A 20,214-nucleotide genomic window follows, 5' to 3' on the forward strand; every position below is an offset into this window, starting at 1 on the left:
TTCATAGGAAACAAAGCACTAAATGCAACATAAATTACATCAGCATTACAACTTGGGCATAAATTATCTGAACTAAACAAAATCTGACCTTGCTTCTACTCGTCTGGTCAGTGTCTCCATTTTAGATGCTGCAGGTCATCCTTAAACATAAGTTTGTCCTTTCAGTTGATTTTTACATTTAAATTGATTTAATAAATCATGACATAACAAACATTAAAATATAAGCATTTTATACCTGAGGAACAAGCAGTCTGTCATCTTCAGCAGTAGATGTGACACAGCTGAACATCTGAATCAAAAAAAAGAGAATATTTCCATGGACTGCAACTGATGCAATTGCATACAGGCATTTATTTGTCTGCTTAAAGTTTCAAGCCTGATAGTTTTTTCCTTTCTTATTTTATTTGTCTAAATCCAATTGTGAGTTCTTCAGGGCAGCAATCTGTCTCCTCATATGTTCATAAAGCACCATGTACACCTATGGCACTCTGTAATAAGTAATTGCTGATCTGTTTATGATGAGAGAAGGATTTCAGGTGAAATATTGTGAATTTAAATAGACAGGCGATGAGGACAACTCCCATCCTTAGGTCAGACATGGTCTTCAACACAGGATGGCAGCCAACAAGCTAGGCACAGTTGGAGCTTGCCCATGTGAAGCTCTAAAGGCTTTTTGAGAGCCACCCTACAACCATCCCCCATGCCCTGACACCATGCCCTTAAACAACACATTCTGCAGCATGAGAGCACTCTCCGTGAAATGCTTTGTGCTGCGATACACATCTGTTTATAAGGATTTATAAGGATATCCACTGTTTTTTCCAGGGTTACTCTCTGAGAGCAAGCCAGACGTGCTGCAGAGTGACGGAAAAGACAGCGACTGCACTGTCTCAACAGGAGGTGGAAAGAAAGCGGGACAAGCCACAGAAGGAGGAGCAGAGGGAGAAGGTGATAATTTATTATATAAATAGGATCACCTGGTGAGTTGCTCAAGGGATGAACACATCCAGACCAGTCTGGTCCCCACTATGGCAGCTGGTTTGTGCAGGTGATATATCTAACATGAGAGTTCAGCTGCCTGATGCATGCATGGATGAAGCTCCCAGCCTGCTTAGGATTATCATATTTATGATAGCAGACATGTGATAAACTTCTGGGAGCAAGCATCAGATCAGGCCTTTGCCTGCACTCCAGGACAGGATGATGCCTATTGGTGGCCATCCTAAAATCCCCCATCTTCCAGAAACTCAGCCCTACACATGCCCTTGCTGCCCCCAAAGACAGGGGTTTTTCCTCAGCCCTCCCCAGTCCAGATTCCTCAGTTTCTCACAAAGTGCCTATCCAAACATTTGTGGTCTCAGACCTCTTAAACCATCTCAGAGCTCAAATTCCCCAGCTACTTTCAGGCCTAGCCTCTCCCACTCCAGCTGCTGTCCCCAAAGCCAGCATTCTCACCATATCTATCCCATCACTTTCCCCACCAAGACCTCAGCTCCCCAGACTTCCCCAAACCCAGTAACATTCCCCAACCCTGTACCACAGACTTGCCATCTCACAGCTCCCTCTCATCCCTCCAGGGTATACCCACAGTTTCCCCCTTTCAAATAATCCCACCAAGTCCCTTTAACACCCAGTCCCCCCATCTGGTCCTCCCTCTCCCACCTCTGCTCACAGCCCAAATATTCCCATCAGCCCATCTCACTCTCTATAGAGAGAGCCCTACCTGTCTGCATCCATGCCATTTGTATCTGCCATGCTGCAGACAGGCCTGACATGCCAGTGGGAGCAGACCTCCAGCTTCCAGCTTACCCCACCAGATGAAACACCATAGCTCCCTTTCCCTGCCCACTTCTTCTCCAAGAGTTAGTCTGGAGGAAATTCCCATCCATAAAGACTTCATTGGGATTTTAGGTGTCTGGAAGGGTTTTAGAAAAACAAAATCAACAGCTTGGTTTGTTTCATTTCAGGATTTCAAAAGGACCTAGCTGCAGGCTGAGCCCACTGCCCTCTGTGGAGTGCTATTTTAATGGCAACACAAGGAGATGCCTTGCCCAAGAGCACACACAGAGCCCAAGACCTGAACCTTCAAACTCACAAGGCACGCCTAAACCAAACTGTGCCCGTGTGTCATTTTTGGCCACCCAAAATGAGCTCTGCACAGCTCTGCTTTAAGGCTCAGTGGGGTCTTCAGCCTTTGAACACCTTAGAAGCCTCTTTTCTTCCTCAAAAAGCTGCAGCCTCCAAATAAAGCTTTGCTGCTATTTATTCTCTAAAGCCACATTCCCAAAGCAGCAAAGCAAGAAAGTGCCATGCAGAGGTTTCTTCCTCAAGGCAGGAAGAGCAAAGAAGGTTTACAGCTGCAGGGGAAAGGAGACCAAGAAGGTCACTGTATACCTGGAGGACAGTAACAAAAGAAGTCACCACCTGGGCAGCCAAAGTTTGTAGCTTAATAAGCAATTACTGATCTAAACCTCCATCATGCCAGCTGGTGTCATTACAGGGCAAACAGGACAGGGTTTTCCCTCCACAGACCTATATATTTCCATGGCTATGACACCCAAGAGAACTGCTCTGGAAGTACATTGGTAAGACTGCAAAGTCAGGCACTTAAACTAGGAAATATGGGGCCTAAGGTGGTCTTTGCAGCACTGGTCACACTGTGATGCAATCCTTTTTTGACCAGAGAAGTGTCACTTCTCCACCATTCTCCTACTCTGCTCCACAGACCCAAGAGCTTCAGTGGCATATTCTGGGTCCTTGCTCCTTGGTCATAATTTCCTCACATCACTCAAGCCCTGCTCAGGATGGAAGCAATAATTTACTCATAGACTTTTCTTTGGCCTTCCCTGCTCTTAAATTAGAGTGATTCACAGATGTTAATTATCTTATTTCCATAATGAACCTGTGGAAGGAAGGTGTATCATTAACTCCGCATTACAGCTGGTGAGCTGAGACACAGAGCTGCAAGTTAGTAGATTAATATCTGCTAATTTTGCACACCTAAGCTGAAACATTCAAGGCTAGCTTTCCTTTCACTCTGTGGGACCTGACATTGCAAAATCCATGATGCTTTATTCACATCCCTTGGACTTTAAGGTACAGATCCTGGAAAAGGGTAACTTCAGGTCTCCTGCAGCTGTCCCCAGAGTTGCAAACCCTAGGTCTACTGTACAGACCATGTCCTGTTTGAGGAAGCACAGAGCCACGACCAGCATTGAGCTATCGTGGCCAACCATTCTAGAAATCAAGAGCATTAGGGATGTTTTGCTGCAGGGTTTTGATAGCTCTTTCCTGATACCAGACAAATAGTTGGCTCTGTCTCTCAAGCAGCCAGAATACTGATTCAAGTTGTGGCAGACCAGGAAAAAAGAGGGAAAAGTTACCGGCTTAATCTGTACTCTACTTAACTCCTACAGGCTGCACTATTTAAAATGTGTAGTTCAGTTTGGTTGAATGGTTGAATGCTTACCAAAATGGCACAAGTCACCTCCCTGCATCTTCTTGCAAAATGCCAAATCCTCAAATTAAAACATTAAAAAAGGGGAGACCCTGGATATGTATCCCACAGTCAAAACAACCATAAAAAAGCCTAGGATAAATTTACCCTAGTTTCCGTTCAGGAGATAACTAATATGCTTCACCTGAAACATTGTCTTAGAAAGAACTAACAGCCTGAAGTCAACACCTGGGATGGAAAACTTCAGCTTATTCAGCTTATAACAGTTAATACATGACGAACAATAAGCTCCTGAAGACAGACATCTATCCACTGTAAATATTGTTGTTACAGGGCATAGCAAGCCCTGAGTGCCTTTCCCCAACAGTGCCTGCTGTCTCTGCCTCCACTATCTTTGCCTGACTCTCTGCTGCCCCTTCCCAGCCCGGCTCTCCCAAGGCAAGACTTACATTGCCACCCACACGACACAACCTGACACCAATTTCTCACCCTGGCTGTTTTATCTGGGGTAAGATAGCACAGCAAACCAAATTCTGGGGAGTCACTAATCCAGAACCTTCAATCCAAGCTGCAGCTCTCTTATATATATTTGCAGTTCTATATATTCTGTACTTTTTACTGTCTGTATCACGTGTGGATCTGCCACAGGGCTTTTTGACTGGTTAATGGCTTTATCCCCAAGCTGAGCACACAATCTCCAGTCATTAGTGAGCTGCATTTGGATGTGGTATATCATCCTCTTTGCAATGCCAGGAGTGTCTTGCACAAGCCTCCCTCACTCTTTTGATGGACTGTAGACAGCTTGCTCATTAGTTTAGTATCTAATTGCATATCAGTCACACTCTCAAGCTCCTCATTACTTCACTTACACAGCTACAGTAATTAGATTTCACATTTCTTTACACTCTCATGGCATTGTTTTAGCCTACTGAGGAGGCACTCGTATATAATACACATATATTATAAATTATCTCCTGTAATTATCATATTCATTATAATATATAACACATGCATATACATACATAATGTTGCTGAGGCAAACTCAAACCTCTTCAGTTCTAAATGTTCAGGATGCTCCAAGAGCATCTCCAACTGCTTGTTTGTTAGTTTTAACTTCGGCGAGGCTTCACCCATCTGTGACCCTTCGCTTACAAACCGTGCCTGACTGCATCATTTCCTACTTATCCCCCACCACCATGTACCTCTCTGGAAAAACAAAGCCTTCAGATCTGCTCACTGCAGAGATGCAAATTATTTTAGGCAGAAAAACGAATTTGATGTTTAGTACAGCAGCAAACAGAAAAGTCGCTTAAGCCGCCAGCCCTTATCTTTTGGGATAACATAGATTTTATGCCTCTTTTTTTGGTCTAATTTGATGCATTTCTTTAGCACCTACTCTCTAAGCCTCCAGCTTTTATGTGAGATCATTCCATACATTTATTATGGCACTTAAGAAGCGATAACAATTTATTTAACTTTTCAGAACAGAATTCTGCAGACTTTGGGGGCAGATTATATTTTTTTCCTGGGGCTCATGCTTGAAGTATGTGATGGTGTCTGTATTTCCAGATGCAAAAACCACAGACACAGAGTAGCAATGTGCACCTCTTTTTAAAGTGAGTTAAATAAGTGAAGACACCAAATGGCTAAACTTGAAAAGGCAAACAGGTAATTCCCCACAAATTGTAAAAGGGCTATATCTTCATAGAATATGTCTGCAGAAGTAAGCTAAGCAGAGCCAGAGTATGGAGCATTTCATTCAGTGTTGTAGATGTAGCCATAGAGACTGCAGTCGTTTCCAAATTACCTCCTCATCCTGCTGTGATGCAGATTCACAGGTGCAGGAGGGACGGGTGACATTTGGGGACTGACTGGCTAACTCCTAAAGATGGGCAAACATGCCCTCCAGGGATGTGGTACACATGCAGCCTTCAGCCATGGAAACAGTTCTAGTTCTCTCCACTCTGTGACCAGCTCCAGTCCCAAGTCACAGCACACCAGGCCAACATTTTGCCTCCTCAGCCAGACCCCTTCAGTGAAGTGTATGTGGAGAATGAGCAAATGCCATGCATGAAAGATAAACAGTGAGTAGAGGAATGTTTCACAGGTCTGGAGGTGCTGCAGCAGGTGCTGCTGCTGGTCCAAAAAAAAGTCTACCAGTGGCCTCCAAAAGCAGTCTGATCTAATCCTGAGCAACACCCCAAACTCTTGAAATGCAGCAGAATACAGTAGCAGAAAACCTTAAAGCAAAAATCCTGGATGAAACGCTCAAGAGCACCAAAATTATTTAAGAATCAGATTTGCCAGACTTCTGAAACATTTACTTCTCTTCAGCTCAGTAGGAATATCTAAAGTATTTCCATTTCTCTAGTAATGGGATGTGTTTGCTCTCCATCCTCCTCTGTACAGCTTTGTGCTGTTTTCCTGCCCTGCTCTGCCTGGAGCTGGCTACATGTCAGGCAGCAACACCCTGGCAGACAACAAAGATAAAATCCATCACCCAACACATTAAGGGTGGTGGCAGAGAGGGACATTTAACACTGAGCCCTCCTGCACATTGGAAAGGGAGATGATCCCAAAACCAGGATGAAGGAGAGTAGCCTGCTGGAACTCAACACCACTCCCCCCACATCCTTCAGCTGTGGGGTGCTTCTCACTATGCCAAAATAAAACCCGGTGCTGGGCAGACTCCCAGCCCTGGAAGCAGCCGGCTGAGGGAGGATGCTCACAGAGTGTGCTCCTGCCCTGGCAGGCGGCCAAGCGCGGCAGCCGCCTGCGTCGGAGCTCTTGCCCTGCTCTCACAGCCTCTTCAACAGAAGTGACACGAGGCACACTCTTGCTCACAGCCTGCTGCCGCTCAGGAGCTTGGGAGAAGAAGAGACTTAGTCCTTCACAGCTGGGGGCTCTGACTTTGCAAGCTGAGGCACAATTAAGATGGAGGACAAGGGGGGAAGCAGGGGGGAGAAGGAGAGAGAGATGGAGGAAGGGACTCATGGCACATGTCTGAGTCCTGATTCTCTGTCGTGTTCTTCCCCCACGCTGCCTCTCACTGTAATCCTCTGGGAAACAACCGGGAGCAGATCAGGGCTAGAACCTGCAGGCCCCCTCAGCCTTGGAATCAGAAGCTGTGGCACTGTGCCCAAGCCTATTAACCCCGCTGAGATATTGGGCTAATTAGCTCCAGCATGGCATCATGCTAATGCAGCTTCTCAGTTTCCAGGACCTTAACGAGGATTGCTTCCCGATGTCCCCTCCTATGCCACAGATGTATCAGTAGAGGGGGTGAGAAATCACAGGCGCAGGGTGATACTGGCAACATATAGACAGCAGAGAAATGGGAAGGCTACGTTTATGGGCATAGTAAAAATATATTGGCATGTACATAACTATCCTTGTGCTTGTATGAGGATATGATCTTACTGGGAGGGGCTTCTGAAACTGTAGAAAGGTGGCAGAGCCCAAAGAGTGACCAAGCCATACTTGTTTAGTGTGGCACTGGGTGGGTGACACTGGCTGGGCAGGGGCAGCAGAAGGACATGCTGAAAGGGACTTTGCACACCAAATAGCCAGGGAGCTGTTTCTCAGGAAATCAGTGGAGCCCATCACAACCACCACACGTAAGTATTTGCAGAGGACTGTACATCTTTCTGGGAGCTAAGAGGTGTATTTCTTCCACCCATTCATCATTTGTAAAAGTCTAAAATTCCAAACAGTCCTTCAAGGAGGAGAGTGTGAACGAGACCCAGGAGGAAACAAGGAGCTGCTGGAGGAAAGCCAAATATATCAGTGCGGACACCTTCAAAGTGCTATGAAAGACATCCCAGCCAGGCATGTAGCAGCAGCCATGGAGCAGGAGCACCAATTCACAACAGCCAGGGAGAGAAGCTGTGAAACTCCCCTCTTTTACATCCCAGTGATCTAATCAGACCTCAAGCTATGGAGAAGGTAAGCATTTCTTCTAAAAGTCCAGACTGGAGACAGACATTAATAGCTACTCTGCTACCTGCACTCCCTAAAACCAAAGACACAAAGGCCAAATAGCCAGAAGGGATGTGCATAATAAAGTAGTTACTTCTAAGGGCATCTCTGACCTCCTAAGAGTCCTCGTAGTGGGCAAAGAGCAGGAGTTGGCCTGTCACCTGTCCAATGCACCCACAGTATGTAGACATAAAGGGTTGAAACTGAGTCAAGATAAAATATGTCCACCTTCCACAGCATTCAATGGCAATTGAATACTTGAATATCCCAGACCTTGGTGGGGCTGAGCCTTCCTCCAGATGAGAGAGTTGAGAACATGAGAACCTGCCTCCTGGTTTAACAGCTTAAAAGTCTCATTTATCTCTTCTGGGGCAGAAAACATAGAGGGTAAAGAGAGTTGGAAAAGGGGTGGGCTGTGGGAGGGTGGGTGGAAGAGCAGAAAATGAAAGGCACGCCAAGGAGTAAGGTTATGTGGGAACATAAGCTGGGTTAGGCGGCAAAGCCTCATATTCAGATATCTTGCCAGCAAAACAGACCAGGAAACACCCCCAAAAAACCTGCAGTAGACCCTAGCTGAGGACAACACGGGGAGACCTTTAGGAATGCACTGCCCCAAGGATACCTCCAGGCAGCTCGCACGAGGCCCACGCTGTGTGGGGAATGCAGAAAACTGGTCTTTTGTTTCATGCCCCTTTGTTTTAACCTCTTGTATCAAAGACCCCAGCTGCTACTCCGGGAGAGGCTAGAAATTAATCCAATTAAAAAATAAATTCCCTGTGGAATCAAAAGTGCTTGCCGGGTAGGGGGTACAGGCATGCAATTTCTTTCTTCTGCAAAACAAACTCCTTCTTCTAACCCACATTTCACAGAGGGGAGCTGCAGGCAGGGTAGCATTTGAAGCAAATAAACAAATTATCAGAATGATTTATAACCCTGGTACCAACCCGCAGCTCACGGGAAGGTTTGCAGCCGTGTCTTCTATAGCCAGCATGGCTGGAGACAGAAGCACAATGCTGCATGCTACCCTCCAACACGAACAGCCAGAGAGCAACAAAACCCTTCGCCTCTTCGTTCCACTCCTTTGTTTTCCAGGGATTTTGGTCAGCCTGGTCTTGTGGAGCTTGACAGGTTAACCCACACTTCCTTAGTTTCAGCAGAAATGATTAAACAGGGGGGATTGTTTAGACCCTGAAGCAGAAGGAATTCCTTTGTTTTTGTAGATCACTCCAAGGCAGCCAAGCTGCAGAGATGCCCAATAAGAAAGAGGCAGGGTCTGAGCATGGAGATGAGTTTCCAGGAAGGGAGGGCCATGCCACTACTCTGCAGGCTAAGAGACAAGGGGTGGGGGGACATGCTGCACCTCAACTTCATGTCTGGAAAGAGGGTCAAACAGATCCTCTGGTATGTGGGTGAGCAGGACCAGCTGGAGACCATGCCCAGGTAGCCTGGCTTCTCCTGAGAGGCAGTCACACCACCCCAGGGCTTGTGCTACAAGGGGTCCCGCCCCACCACTCCCAGGGCGTGCACTCACCATACAGTCTGTGTTGAGAGGGCCAGAGAGGGGCACTTTCAACAGCCAAGGCTTGATAGCCTTAAGATCTCCTGGGAACAGGGAAGCACACTGCCCCATGCTTGCATGAAGCTGCACGCTCTCCTTCAAGGTACCTGTGGTCCTGAGATACTAGATGGGAGTTCAGTGGGAACCTTGCCTTCTCTCACACCTCTAAAACGTAAGACCTTCGTGCTTACCTCCATGAACAGAGATCCCTGGGCAGGATCCCATGCACCAGTTGAGAGGAGGGAAGCCTTACTGTTGAACTGGGAACACTTGACACCTTGAGACATATGTGAACCTACTGTGCTGTAAGTGATTGGAAAATGCAGTTAAGTGTCATTGCTCAGCTGGAGGAGTGAAGAACAGGATGAGATCCCAGGGTTTTGCTACTCCTTGTAAGGCAGTAACTACCTGGGGAGAGGGAAAAGCACCCACAAACTTTATTTCCAAAATCTGAACTGGGGGAAGAAAGAAGTTTAAAGCTGAAAAAGACAAACCTGGAGTGATTTGCTGGCAATCACTTACTTGACTGATATTGGCAACAGGCTGGTGATCTAGAAGTGCTCCCCCTCCTTGGGAGCAACACATTACCCAAGATCCCAGGTTCACAGAGGTGCAATGGGAAGCCTTGCTTTTTCCTTTGCCTGGCACCCATCTCTCAGAGCAACTTTGATTTCTGTGTCTAAAGCGGTACAGAAAGGAGCTTGGCAGCAGAGATCAGACCTCTGGACACCGCAAAACACCTCCTTCTTTACACGCTCTGAGTCTCCGCAACAACACTAAGTGCAAGAGAGCTGGTAAATTATTAAAACAACCTTGCAACAGCTCCAGAGAAACCACCAGTGCCTCAGATTCAAAGGAAAGGCTGTGGTGTGAGAATCCCCATTAGTAACAATACGCACAGTTTGCAAGAACATATGTCCCCACATGGAGCAATCAACCAATCTGGGCTGTTTAACCACAATATTTCAAAGAAGTGCTTTTAATGCAGCTGATCCGTATGTTTATTTTGAGCTATAAAACAGGATTCTTCACTAGCCTTTCAGAACATTTCTGTGGTGAGCTCTATTGGGGAGAAAGCAGAGAGACTGATACATTGGGGTTTTTTTTAAATCAAAGTCACAACAGTGGGAAAAGAATAACCCAAGCAGGCAGAAAGTGCATTTGAATTCTAAAACAAAACACACACACACAAAGAAAAAAAAAAATAAAAGCATGAGGTGCAAGACCCTGCTGTGTCCCTCTTAAAAATGGGTTTGGATAGAAAGCATGTGAGAGTGGGACTGGGTAGATGGGAAAGTAAAGGATTTCCAAGCCTCCCCTTCTGATTCAGATACTTGAGCACACATTGAAAATACATCCCTTTTCACCCTTTTCTGCTGCAAAGTGCGTGGGAGGTGAACACAGGTCCTGGTTTATCGATTGATTGGCTTTTTTGTAAAGAATAAGAGCTCCTCGTGGAATAGCCATCTCTTTGCGGGGAGGGAGGGGGGTGGGGGGAAAGGTCTGGTCTCCTTCCCTGCTCGATCTAATCCTAATTAAAAATAAATTACATGCTGTATGGAACTTGAAATGGCAAAGATAATCCTGTTACACACGAGGGGCCGCCCCGCTGCCCACTGCCCGCTCCCGACCAGCGGCCCCGTTCCCAGGCAGCCCGGTCCCAGTCTCTCCACCTCGGACCTCTGCCCGGTGCGGACCCCGGCCCGGCTCAGGGCTGTGTGGCCCGAAGGCTCCCCGCCCCGCCGGGCGGCCCCTGCGGAGCTCCCGCGGGCAGGAGAAAAGAGCCCCGCGGAGGTTTGTTCGTATGGAAACCGCGCTTTCGGGAGCTTTTGTTGGCGGCGGAGCGTGCCCCCCTCCCCGCGCCCCCGCAGCCGGGGCCGAGGCGCGATTTAAATCCCATTTCCATAAGCCGGCGCTGCGGGCAGCCCGCCGCCCCCCGCTCGCGTGCCGCCCCGCGCAGCGCCCCGCAGCCCGGCATGGATGGAGCCCCGGGATGCGACAGCGCTCCTGTGCCGAGACGAGCGCCTTTACCCCAGGTTTTCGAAGGAAACCCGAGCGGGGTTAGACCGGACCGCATTCTGTTTGTCACCCTCTTGCTTTAAAATGCGTCTCTTGGGGTTCCTGAGACATGGGGAGAGGAGAGGAGAGGAGAGGAGAGGAGAGGAGAGGAGAGGAGAGGAGAGGAGAGGAGAGGAGAGGAGAGGAGAGGAGAGGAGAGGAGAGGGGATGAGGTTTCCCGGAGAAGCAGTTGCCCCTCAGAACCCCCTGAAGGACCCCCATCTTCCTCCCCATCAGGTCTTCTCCCTGCGCCCTCCCCGCGGCTGCTGAGGCACTGCGGGGCTGGGAGGCTGCAGCGGGCTCCGCGCAGGGCCTCGGTGCCTTGCGGGGCAGATGGTTTCGTTCCCCCCGGTTCGTGCCAGGTTTCAGCCTCATGCTGTTATTTTGTTCTTCTGGAACGAGACTGGTGTTGCTTCCCAGAGAGGCCCTATTAGGACAAAAAGAAAATCCTGTGAATAGGCGTAACAGGGCACCAGGAGGGATAGGTCTTAAATGTATTTTAATATGAGCAGGGCATTGTGTGTAATTCAGCGCTCATCATCGTTTAGTCAAAGAGTTATGGCAGTGATTGGGAATGAATAGAGGGACATAATGGATACATGTGGCGTTTGCTCATTATATTCAACTTAGTCCAACTCCTCTGTGGAAACTGTTCAACTTTCTCTCCCTTTAGCCTGTCATAGTGAAATAATACAGACATTGGTTCCTCGAATGGGATAGCCTGCCATGCTATTATATTTCTACAGCTAACGAGGGCTTCATAAGCCTTTGATACTGCCTGATCTTTGAAACCTTTCCAAATCTCCTCAAGCTTATGCTAAATCCTATTTGGAACTTTTTTTTTTCTTTTTTTTTCCTCCTCGCCTGCTAGTGCCCCAGGCTTAAGAAACCCGGGCGGTGACATGCATACTAAAGCATGCGGGGACACCTCCTGAAAGGCGACTTACGGCGCTGATCACAGGCTCTCACGCGAGTGACACACCACTCCGGGCGCAGCTGAATGCCGCTGCCCCGCACCCCGCTAATGCGCGCCCGCCCCGCGCCCCCGCCCGCGCGGCACGCCGCGACATGCCACGGCACGGCACGACATGCCACGGCACGGCACGGCACGGCACGGCACGGCACGGCACGGCACGGCACGGCACGGCACCTGTCCCGACTTGCTGGCAGGATTAACAAACCCCACCGCGCACTGCGCTCCGCGCTCCCCGCGCCAGCGCCGCTGCCGCGCCTCCGGAGAGAGGGAAGAGACGGGAGCGGGAGGAGAGGAGGGAGAAGAAAAAAGAAATAAATAAATGGGGAAAAAGAAATAGCGACGGTGCGGAGGAAGGAAGGGGGGGGGAAGAGAAAACCCCCAGACCCCGCAGAGTTACAGAACACAAAGGCGAGCGCCCCGCGACCCCGCTCCCGGCCCGGCCCGGGCAGCGCCGGGGGCCGCCCGCCGCCCGCGCTGCGCCGCCTCCCATTGGCTCCGCCGCCTGCTCATTTGCATAGCGCCGTCTATGAAAGGAGGCGCGGCGGCGCGGGGGGCGCAGACGGCGGCGGAGCGTTCCTGGTGCGTCCCAGCCGGCCCCTCGATCATCCCGTCCGCACCGCGCCGTCGGGCTGAGCCCCGCGCCGCTGCCATGAGCCCCCTGCGGCTGCTGGCCGCCGCCTGCCTGCTGGCCCTGTCCCGCTGCAAGACGGTGAGGTACCGCACCGACGAGGAGGGCGCGCCGGGCACGGTGATCGGTACTCTGGCCGATGAGATGCCGGTGAAGGCGCCGGGGGAGATGAGCTTTCGCCTGATGCGGCAGTTCAGCAACAGTTCGCTGGTGCGGGTGCGGGAGGAGGACGGGCAGCTGAGCATCGGTGAAGCGGGGCTGGACCGGGAGCGGCTGTGCGGCCAAGCCCCCCAGTGTGTCCTGGCCTTCGACGTGGTGAGCTGCTGGCGGGAGCGCTACCGGCTGGTGCACGTGGAGCTGGAAGTGCGTGACATCAATGACAATGCACCGCGATTCCCCCATGCCCAGATGGCGCTGGAGGTGTCGGAGAGTGCTGCACCCGGCACTCGCCTCCCGCTGGAGGTGGCTGTGGATGAGGACGTGGGCTCCAACTCCATCCAGAGCTTCCAGGTCTCCCTCAACAGCCACTTCGGTGTGGAGGCACAGACACGGGCGGATGGGGCACGCTGTGCCGACCTGGTGCTGCTCCAGGAATTGGACCGCGAGCGTCAGCCCTCCTACACCCTGGAGCTGGTGGCCAAGGACGGTGGCAGTCCAGCACGCTCAGGCACAGCCACCGTGCATGTCCGCGTTCTCGATGCCAACGACAACAGTCCAACCTTTGCCCAGAGCTCGGTCACGGTGGAGTTGCCTGAGGATGCACCGCCCGGCTCCCTGCTGCTCGATCTGGATGCTGCTGACCCTGATGAGGGCCCCAATGGTGAGGTGGTCTATGCCTTCAGCAGCCAGGTGCCCCCTGAGGCACGGCGGCTCTTCCGCCTCGACCCGCGCTCGGGCCATCTCACACTGGAGGCTGCCGTGGACTACGAGCGCACCCGCACCTACGAGCTGGACGTGCGTGCCCAGGACCGCGGGGCCAGCCCCCGTGCTGCCACCTGCACCGTCGTCGTGCGCCTCACCGACGTCAACGACAACGCTCCGCGCATCAGCATCAGTGCCCTCCGTGGCGCTGCCAGTGCTGCTGGCGTGGCCTACGTCAGCGAGGCAGCAGCCACTGAGAGCTTCGTGGCCCTCGTCAGCGCCACGGACCGCGACTCTGGCGCCAACGGGCAGGTGCGCTGCAGCCTCCGTGGCCACGACCACTTTGCCCTGCAGCGAGCCTACGAGGACAGCTACATGATCGTCACCACGGCGGCGCTGGACCGCGAGCGCATCCCTGAGTACAACCTCACCGTGGTGGCTGAGGACCTGGGCTCGCCGCCCTTCAAGACCGTCCGCCAGTACACAGTGCGCGTGAGCGATGAGAATGACAATGCGCCACTCTTCGCCAAACCCCTCTACGAGGTGGCTGTACCAGAGAACAACCCCCCGGGTGCCTATATCACCACTGTGGTGGCTCGTGACCCTGATCTTGGCCACAATGGTAAGGTCACCTACCGGCTTCTGGAGACGCAGGTCATGGGGGCCCCCATCTCCACCTATGTCTCGGTGGACCCCGCCACTGGGGCCATCTATGCCCTCAGGACATTCAACTACGAGATCCTCAAGCAGCTGGACCTGAGGATCCAGGCCACTGATGGTGGCTCCCCACAGCTCTCCAGCAGCACTGTTGTCAAAGTGAGAATGGTGGACCAGAACGACAACCCTCCTGTCATCATCCACCCAGTGCTCACCAATGGGACTGTGGAAATCGGTGTGTCCAGCAAGACCTCCCGTGACTCCCTGGTGGCCCAAATCAAAGCTCGAGATGCAGATGATGGGGCCAATGCTGAGCTCACCTTTGCCTTCCTGGAAGAGTCCCAGCAAGACCTCTTCACCATCAACCCCAGTACTGGGGACATTGTGCTCAGGGGTGACCTCTCTGAAGAGCTGGGACAGCTATTCAAGGTCATCCTCACTGTGACAGACAATGGCAGACCTCCCCTGGCCACAACTGCCACAGTCAACTTCCTGGTGACCGCCACTGCTCCGTCCAGTATCCAAGACATAGCCAAGCCTAGCTCCTGGGAAGGAAAGGCTTTGCAGTGGGACATCCCTCTGATTGTGATCATTGTCCTGGCAGGCAGCTGCACCCTCCTTCTGGTGGCTATAATCACCATTGCCACCACCTGCAACAGGCGCAAGAAGGGGAACAACATCAAAAACAACACTGCCTTGAAGGACCAAATAGACATCTCCCACCTGGAGAAGGGCCATCAGGAGGAGGGCAGCCAGAGGGGGAACATGTTTGAGGTACGAACCTTTCCCAGCAAAACCTCTTTCACCAGCCCTGACCCCTCTCCAGCGGCTGAAGAGGTCTCCACCACTGAGAGCGGCAGTGACAGCACTTGCCTCTACGAGGGTCAGAAGAGGCTGAGGGGACAAAGTGGGGAGGTAAGGTCCCACTACAGGGAAGTGGGGAAAAGGGTTGGGGGGTGTCTTGGAGGATGTGAATTAACTGCAGAGGTGCAGTTAATGTTAGTTTACCTTTCACCACTTCCCTCCCTCATGTCTCCTTTGATTTTCCTCCCCACCAGCAGGGTTTTGCTGCCACTCCGAGCTACAATAAGGAGGCTGCTCCCCCCGTGGCCATTTGGAAGGGACACTCTTTCAACACCATCTCTGGCCGGGAGGCAGAGAAGTTCAGTGGCAAAGACAGCGGGAAAGGCGACAGTGATTTTAATGACAGCGACTCAGATATCAGCGGAGATGCCCTGAAGAAAGATCTCATCACACACATGCAGAACGGTAAGGGCTCTGCCCCTGCTCCCTACTGGACCTCAGACAGAAAGATGGGTGCATGGGGAGGTGGAGGGAGGGACCCATCCTTGGGGCACAGTGATCAGGCAGGGCAGCTGGAAGGGGAAGCCAGACACTGCGTGGCTCAAACTGCCCATCTCCTTGTAGCAGGCTGCTAGGTCTTGGTTCCTCTCTGCGCTGAGAGCCCAGCACAAATTAGCATTTGCTAGAAGTGCTGGAGGATTGGATTTTTTTTCCCAAAAAAAGGTTCCCTTAAAGCTAGAATTGTGAGGAGTGCCCCAGCAAAACAACATTACCTAACCAAGCACAGGTTTTTGTTGTGCTGTAAAGCATCGCCTCCCCACTCCTACCGTCAGTGCAGTGAATCATCCTGTGACTGGTAACTCTGAGGATTGTGAACAGTGTGGATTTATTCCTGCAGTAATGACAGGTTTCTCCTCCCCTATCTCTCTCTAGGTCTGTGGGCATGCACAGCTGAATGCAAGATCCTGGGGCACTCCGACCGCTGCTGGAGCCCCTCCTGTGGCCGAGCAAACCCTCATCCCTCTCCATATCCTTCAGCACCCCTCTCCACCTTCTGCAAGAGCACGTCCTTGCCCAGGGATCCCCTTCGCAGGGACAACTTTTATCAAGCCCAGCTGCCCAAAACAGTCGGGCTTCAGAGCGTCTACGAGAAGGTGCTGCACAGGGACTTTGACCGGACGATCACGCTCCTCTCCCCACCACGCCCTGCACGGCTTCCTGACCTTCAGGAGATCGGGGTGCCCCTGTTCCCAGCCCCCTCGACTAGATACCTGGGCCCCCAGACTGAGACGACTGAGAAGGCGTAGCCCAGCGTGCTCCCCCTCGAGTGCACCCCTCCCTGCGCACACAACTAGGTCACTCCCGAGAGCCTTTAAGTTATTGACCAGATCCAGTGTCGTATGTGTAAATATGCAAGATGTGCCTTAAAAATTAAGTCGTTTGGGAAAGATTTCCAATCAGATCTGTACTGTTTGATATTTGCAAACAAAAAAAAATTGTTTGTAGTTAATGTAATTTTTATGAAATGTGCAGTATTTAAATTTTTTTTCATGTTTTCTACATCGGGGTTTTTTCTTTTGCTTTTGGTTTATCCATGGCCTGCCATTTTTTGTAGTGTTTTTAACCTGTACATTGTGTAATGTAATGTTTGTACATAATGAAAATTTGTTATATTTTTATATAATAAATACTTAAAAATGGGAATTCTTGCCAAAGGAGCTGTCTGAAAGACACACTAATAACAATTAATAATAATAATATCCTGAATATGTAGAATCTTGTAAGGGAAATTCCTCTTTCACAGTGTAATAATAACCTAAGCAATCCAGTGTACTGAGACGTTTGCCTTGCCAAATGTGACTTGTATTTCTTGAGTCTGTGGTCAACTTAAGTGTTATTTAATTGCCTTTGGTTCCTGTAATCTGTATCACTGATAAACACTAATAAAGGTTTTGTGATGTTCGGAGGTTTCTGCTCATGGATTTCATGCTTCATTGCATAGAGGTCTTCACAGGTCAGCAAAAGTATTTTGTGCTGGGAAATGCAGTGGGAAGGAGCCACTTTTAGTCTTGCCCATCGTTGGTCTCTGGCAATACCTCTGCAGGTTTAGCTCTAAAGCTTTTAATGCTGTGTGGGAGGGAGGCTTGGGTGACAGAGCCAGCCTTTGCTTGTCACTGCCTGGTCTGAGCTCTTCCAGCTCGATCCTTTGCGGGTGGGGAGTGGTGCAATTTTAGTGAAGCAAGCGAAGCTCTGTTCATCAGTGGAAACGCTCGTGCTGTGCTGATGTCTTTGCATCAGCAGCCACCCAAGCGCTTTTCTTTCTGCTCTGGCTGAGACATTGAGTCAGGCTCTATGGTGTGTGCTCAAATGTTTACATCTTGTTAAAGCAGCCTTACTAAAGGACAGTAGCTTGTGTTTGTGTACATACATTTATACATCAAGGCAAAGGTGCGTAAAACAAGAATCAAAAATGTTGATTATATTGACATGTTCTATGGTACATATTCCTCTTCTCACTGAAATGACTGTCCTGGAAAAAAAAAATCATATAGAGCTTTGAAATTCCTTCCTATGGGGGTTTCAAGCTAAAAGCAGATCTCAAATTCTTCTGCTGAAATCAGGTATAGAATAGCATTTAATGAAACAAAATGAAACATGAAGGTTTCTTCCTGTGTTCAAAAAAATGCTTACACCAAAAGTAACACTTGTACTGGAGTTTTAATATTTGATTTAAGTTTTCCAAAAGGGAGAACTGCTCCTTATGTGGACTATATAATTTCACATTTTGTACAAATCAATAATCCAAAAATCTGTACAAGGCAAAGCTTTGGGGTTTTATCATGAGTTCTTTAACTATTTATCTAATTGGTATAATACATATCTATAAAACATGGCTCACCAAGGAAATATAAAACTTTCTTAGGTATAAACAAGGCTCTATTTGGCTTTGTGTCTCAGAATGTAAGCCGAAAACATTCTCTCACCTGTATGTCCCTTAAACAACAAAAATCCCCTTCCTCTCCCAATTTCTAGCTTCCTCAAGCTCCTGTAGCAAGAGTGGCAGAAGCCAATCAAGTTTTTATGCACACAGGGTCTGTGTTTTAACTGGGGCTTCATAAATGCCACAGTGTAAAGATTGGTGGTGGGCAAAGAGTTTCAGAGATTGTACTTGAAGGGAATTTAAAGCAGGCTGATGCAAGATTCAGTTGGGAAGCTACATTTGTGGTACATCTCCTATGGTCAGGAAAAGAAATGAGCATTTCTGGTGATTGCTCTGAAGTCTGGTCGTAAAAATCATGATGCATCTAATTAACTTAGAGGGTCATCTTGGTTAAATGTAGAGCTGAAGTGGCTGAAGGATGGGTGCTGAGAAAGAAAGCTGGTAGCCTCCCTTCTGGCTAATCACCAGTGATGCAGAGCAGCAACGCCTGCATGGGAAGTAATTGTCATAACTGAGCTCAGGGAGGGAAAGGCTCTCTGTCAAAAAAAGCAGGGCTGTCTCTGTCTGACAGCAGGCTGTCCAAGATAAGCTGGTTCTTCCTCATCTAGTTCAAAAGCCTGGGTTACATACCCCAACACCTTCACAGCACGTTCTAGACTCCGCTGGCAGGGCCAACAGGAGGTAGTCACAGATGAAGAACGATTCATTCCACTGGGTTTTGGCATCAAATTTGTGCTGCTTCCTGCAACAGAGCTTGTGCCCTTTTATAAGTGGATTGATGCTCCTCACTGCCTGATCAGGAGTTTGGGTCAACCCAGTGCAAGGCAGCCAAGAAATGGTAGGAAACTAAAGTCACTTGCTCCTGTTCCCATAACACCTTCCAACAGCAAGCAGCTACAGTCTCATTGGGGTTTGGAATCTGTCTGTTCTGGCATCCCACATGCTGTAAAATGTGGGATTTTAGTATTAAATACCACTTGGTATTTAAATCTGAGCCCATCATTTCACAGGGACTCTCTGGTCAATGGAAAGTTAGAGACTTCTTCTGAGAGCTTCTCATCTTGGCCTGGTCAGGCAACAGGGACTGTTCAGGTGCACCACTGAAGCTCCTGATCTCCCCTTTTCTTGTAAGGGCAAGGGGCAGCAGTCTAGACTCCTGTAACTTTTACATGCCCAAAATTAGACGAGGAAGTCTCCAAACTCCATCAGATAAGAGCACACACCACCCAAAGCACAGCTGAGTACAGGGCGAGCCCAAGGCTTAGCTCCTGGGCTAAGTCCCTGGGATCAAACATTTGCTCCATTGATGCTATTTCACTGTGTATGTCCCAGTTTTTTCTTAGTTTTTGATTATCCTGAGATTTTTGCTAACATACTTCAGAAATTAATGCAGCAGTCCTATCAGTTAAATTCCATTTATTTGCCAAGCATTGTGTGACATCAGCCCTATGCCGCATGGTGAGACTGCATGACCACAGAACTTCTTGCTCACAAAGAGCCGCCTTCTCCTGTCTGCCTTTCCCTGGCTCAGAGGGCAGAGGTGAGGAGGAGGTGCCAAGACACAGGACTGGAGGCAGCACTCTTTCACTGAGCCAGCATTAATTCCATGGCCCAAACTGACTACAGCAGCAGGATGTTACAAAAGCACTGACATGAGCTTGAGCCTGCTCCTGCTGAAATCTCTGGTAGTCACCTACAGTGGAGACAAGCACCCTTGACACCCTCCACAGTCATTGGGGAGAAACAGCCACTTCTAGGACATGAAACATAGAAGTGGGTAATTCCCACAGCCTCTGTTCAAGGTGTACCTTCACAGCCATTAAGGCATAGCTGCAATAGTCTCCTGAGTGCTACATTCATATTCTGGGACCGTGGGCTTGCATCTGACACCCTGGAGACCTTAGGCAGGCCTCTAAACCTGTTTTAACTCTCAATAATTTAAATTGATTTTCCCAAAGTCAAGTCTGTTTCACCCATGACAGTAATAGGTAAGTGATCTCTGTATCTATGTGACCCATGAGCTTTTTTCATCTGATTTTCCACCCATGTTCTGCTGAGGAGAAATGGGGAGGGGGTCTGGCTGCTGACCAAGGTCTACCCACCACACACACCAAGGAGACAAGATCCCATGGATGGCTTCTCTGGTGCTTCAGCCAAAAAATTAGTTAAATTCCCACTGACCTGCTCTTCTGTCCCATGCCACTTGAATGTCTTCAAGGATGCTTTATGTATTGAGATGTGTGATGGAGTCAAACACCACTGAGGAGCATGGTTCTGGCTCTTGCAGTGCATGCTG

At 49.7% G+C, this 20,214-nt stretch overlaps 1 protein-coding gene across 3 annotated transcripts; it reads left to right on the forward strand.

Moving 5' to 3' along the window:
- The first annotated feature begins 12,630 nt into the window (after window positions 1–12,630).
- On the forward strand, window positions 12,631–16,498 carry PCDH8 (protocadherin 8). Of its 3 annotated transcripts, none has more exons than XM_041407337.1 (3): window positions 12,631–15,088; window positions 15,232–15,442; window positions 15,911–16,498. In XM_041407337.1, the coding sequence occupies exons 1-3, from the start codon at window positions 12,677–12,679 to the stop codon at window positions 16,282–16,284; spliced, it is 2,997 nt and encodes a 998-aa protein (XP_041263271.1). In that variant the 5' UTR covers window positions 12,631–12,676; the 3' UTR covers window positions 16,285–16,498. The 3 variants fall into 3 exon arrangements, with proteins under 3 accessions (XP_041263271.1, XP_041263273.1, XP_041263274.1); XM_041407339.1 differs by having other exon boundaries at window positions 15,235–15,442; window positions 15,911–16,420; XM_041407340.1 differs by having other exon boundaries at window positions 12,631–14,947; window positions 15,911–16,420.
- The last annotated feature ends 3,716 nt before the right edge of the window (window positions 16,499–20,214 follow it).

Source organism: Onychostruthus taczanowskii, unplaced genomic scaffold, assembly GCF_017590055.1.
Source record: "Onychostruthus taczanowskii isolate IOZ18803 unplaced genomic scaffold, ASM1759005v1 scaffold26, whole genome shotgun sequence".
In the NCBI taxonomy this organism is placed as follows: Eukaryota; Metazoa; Chordata; class Aves; order Passeriformes; family Passeridae; genus Onychostruthus; species Onychostruthus taczanowskii.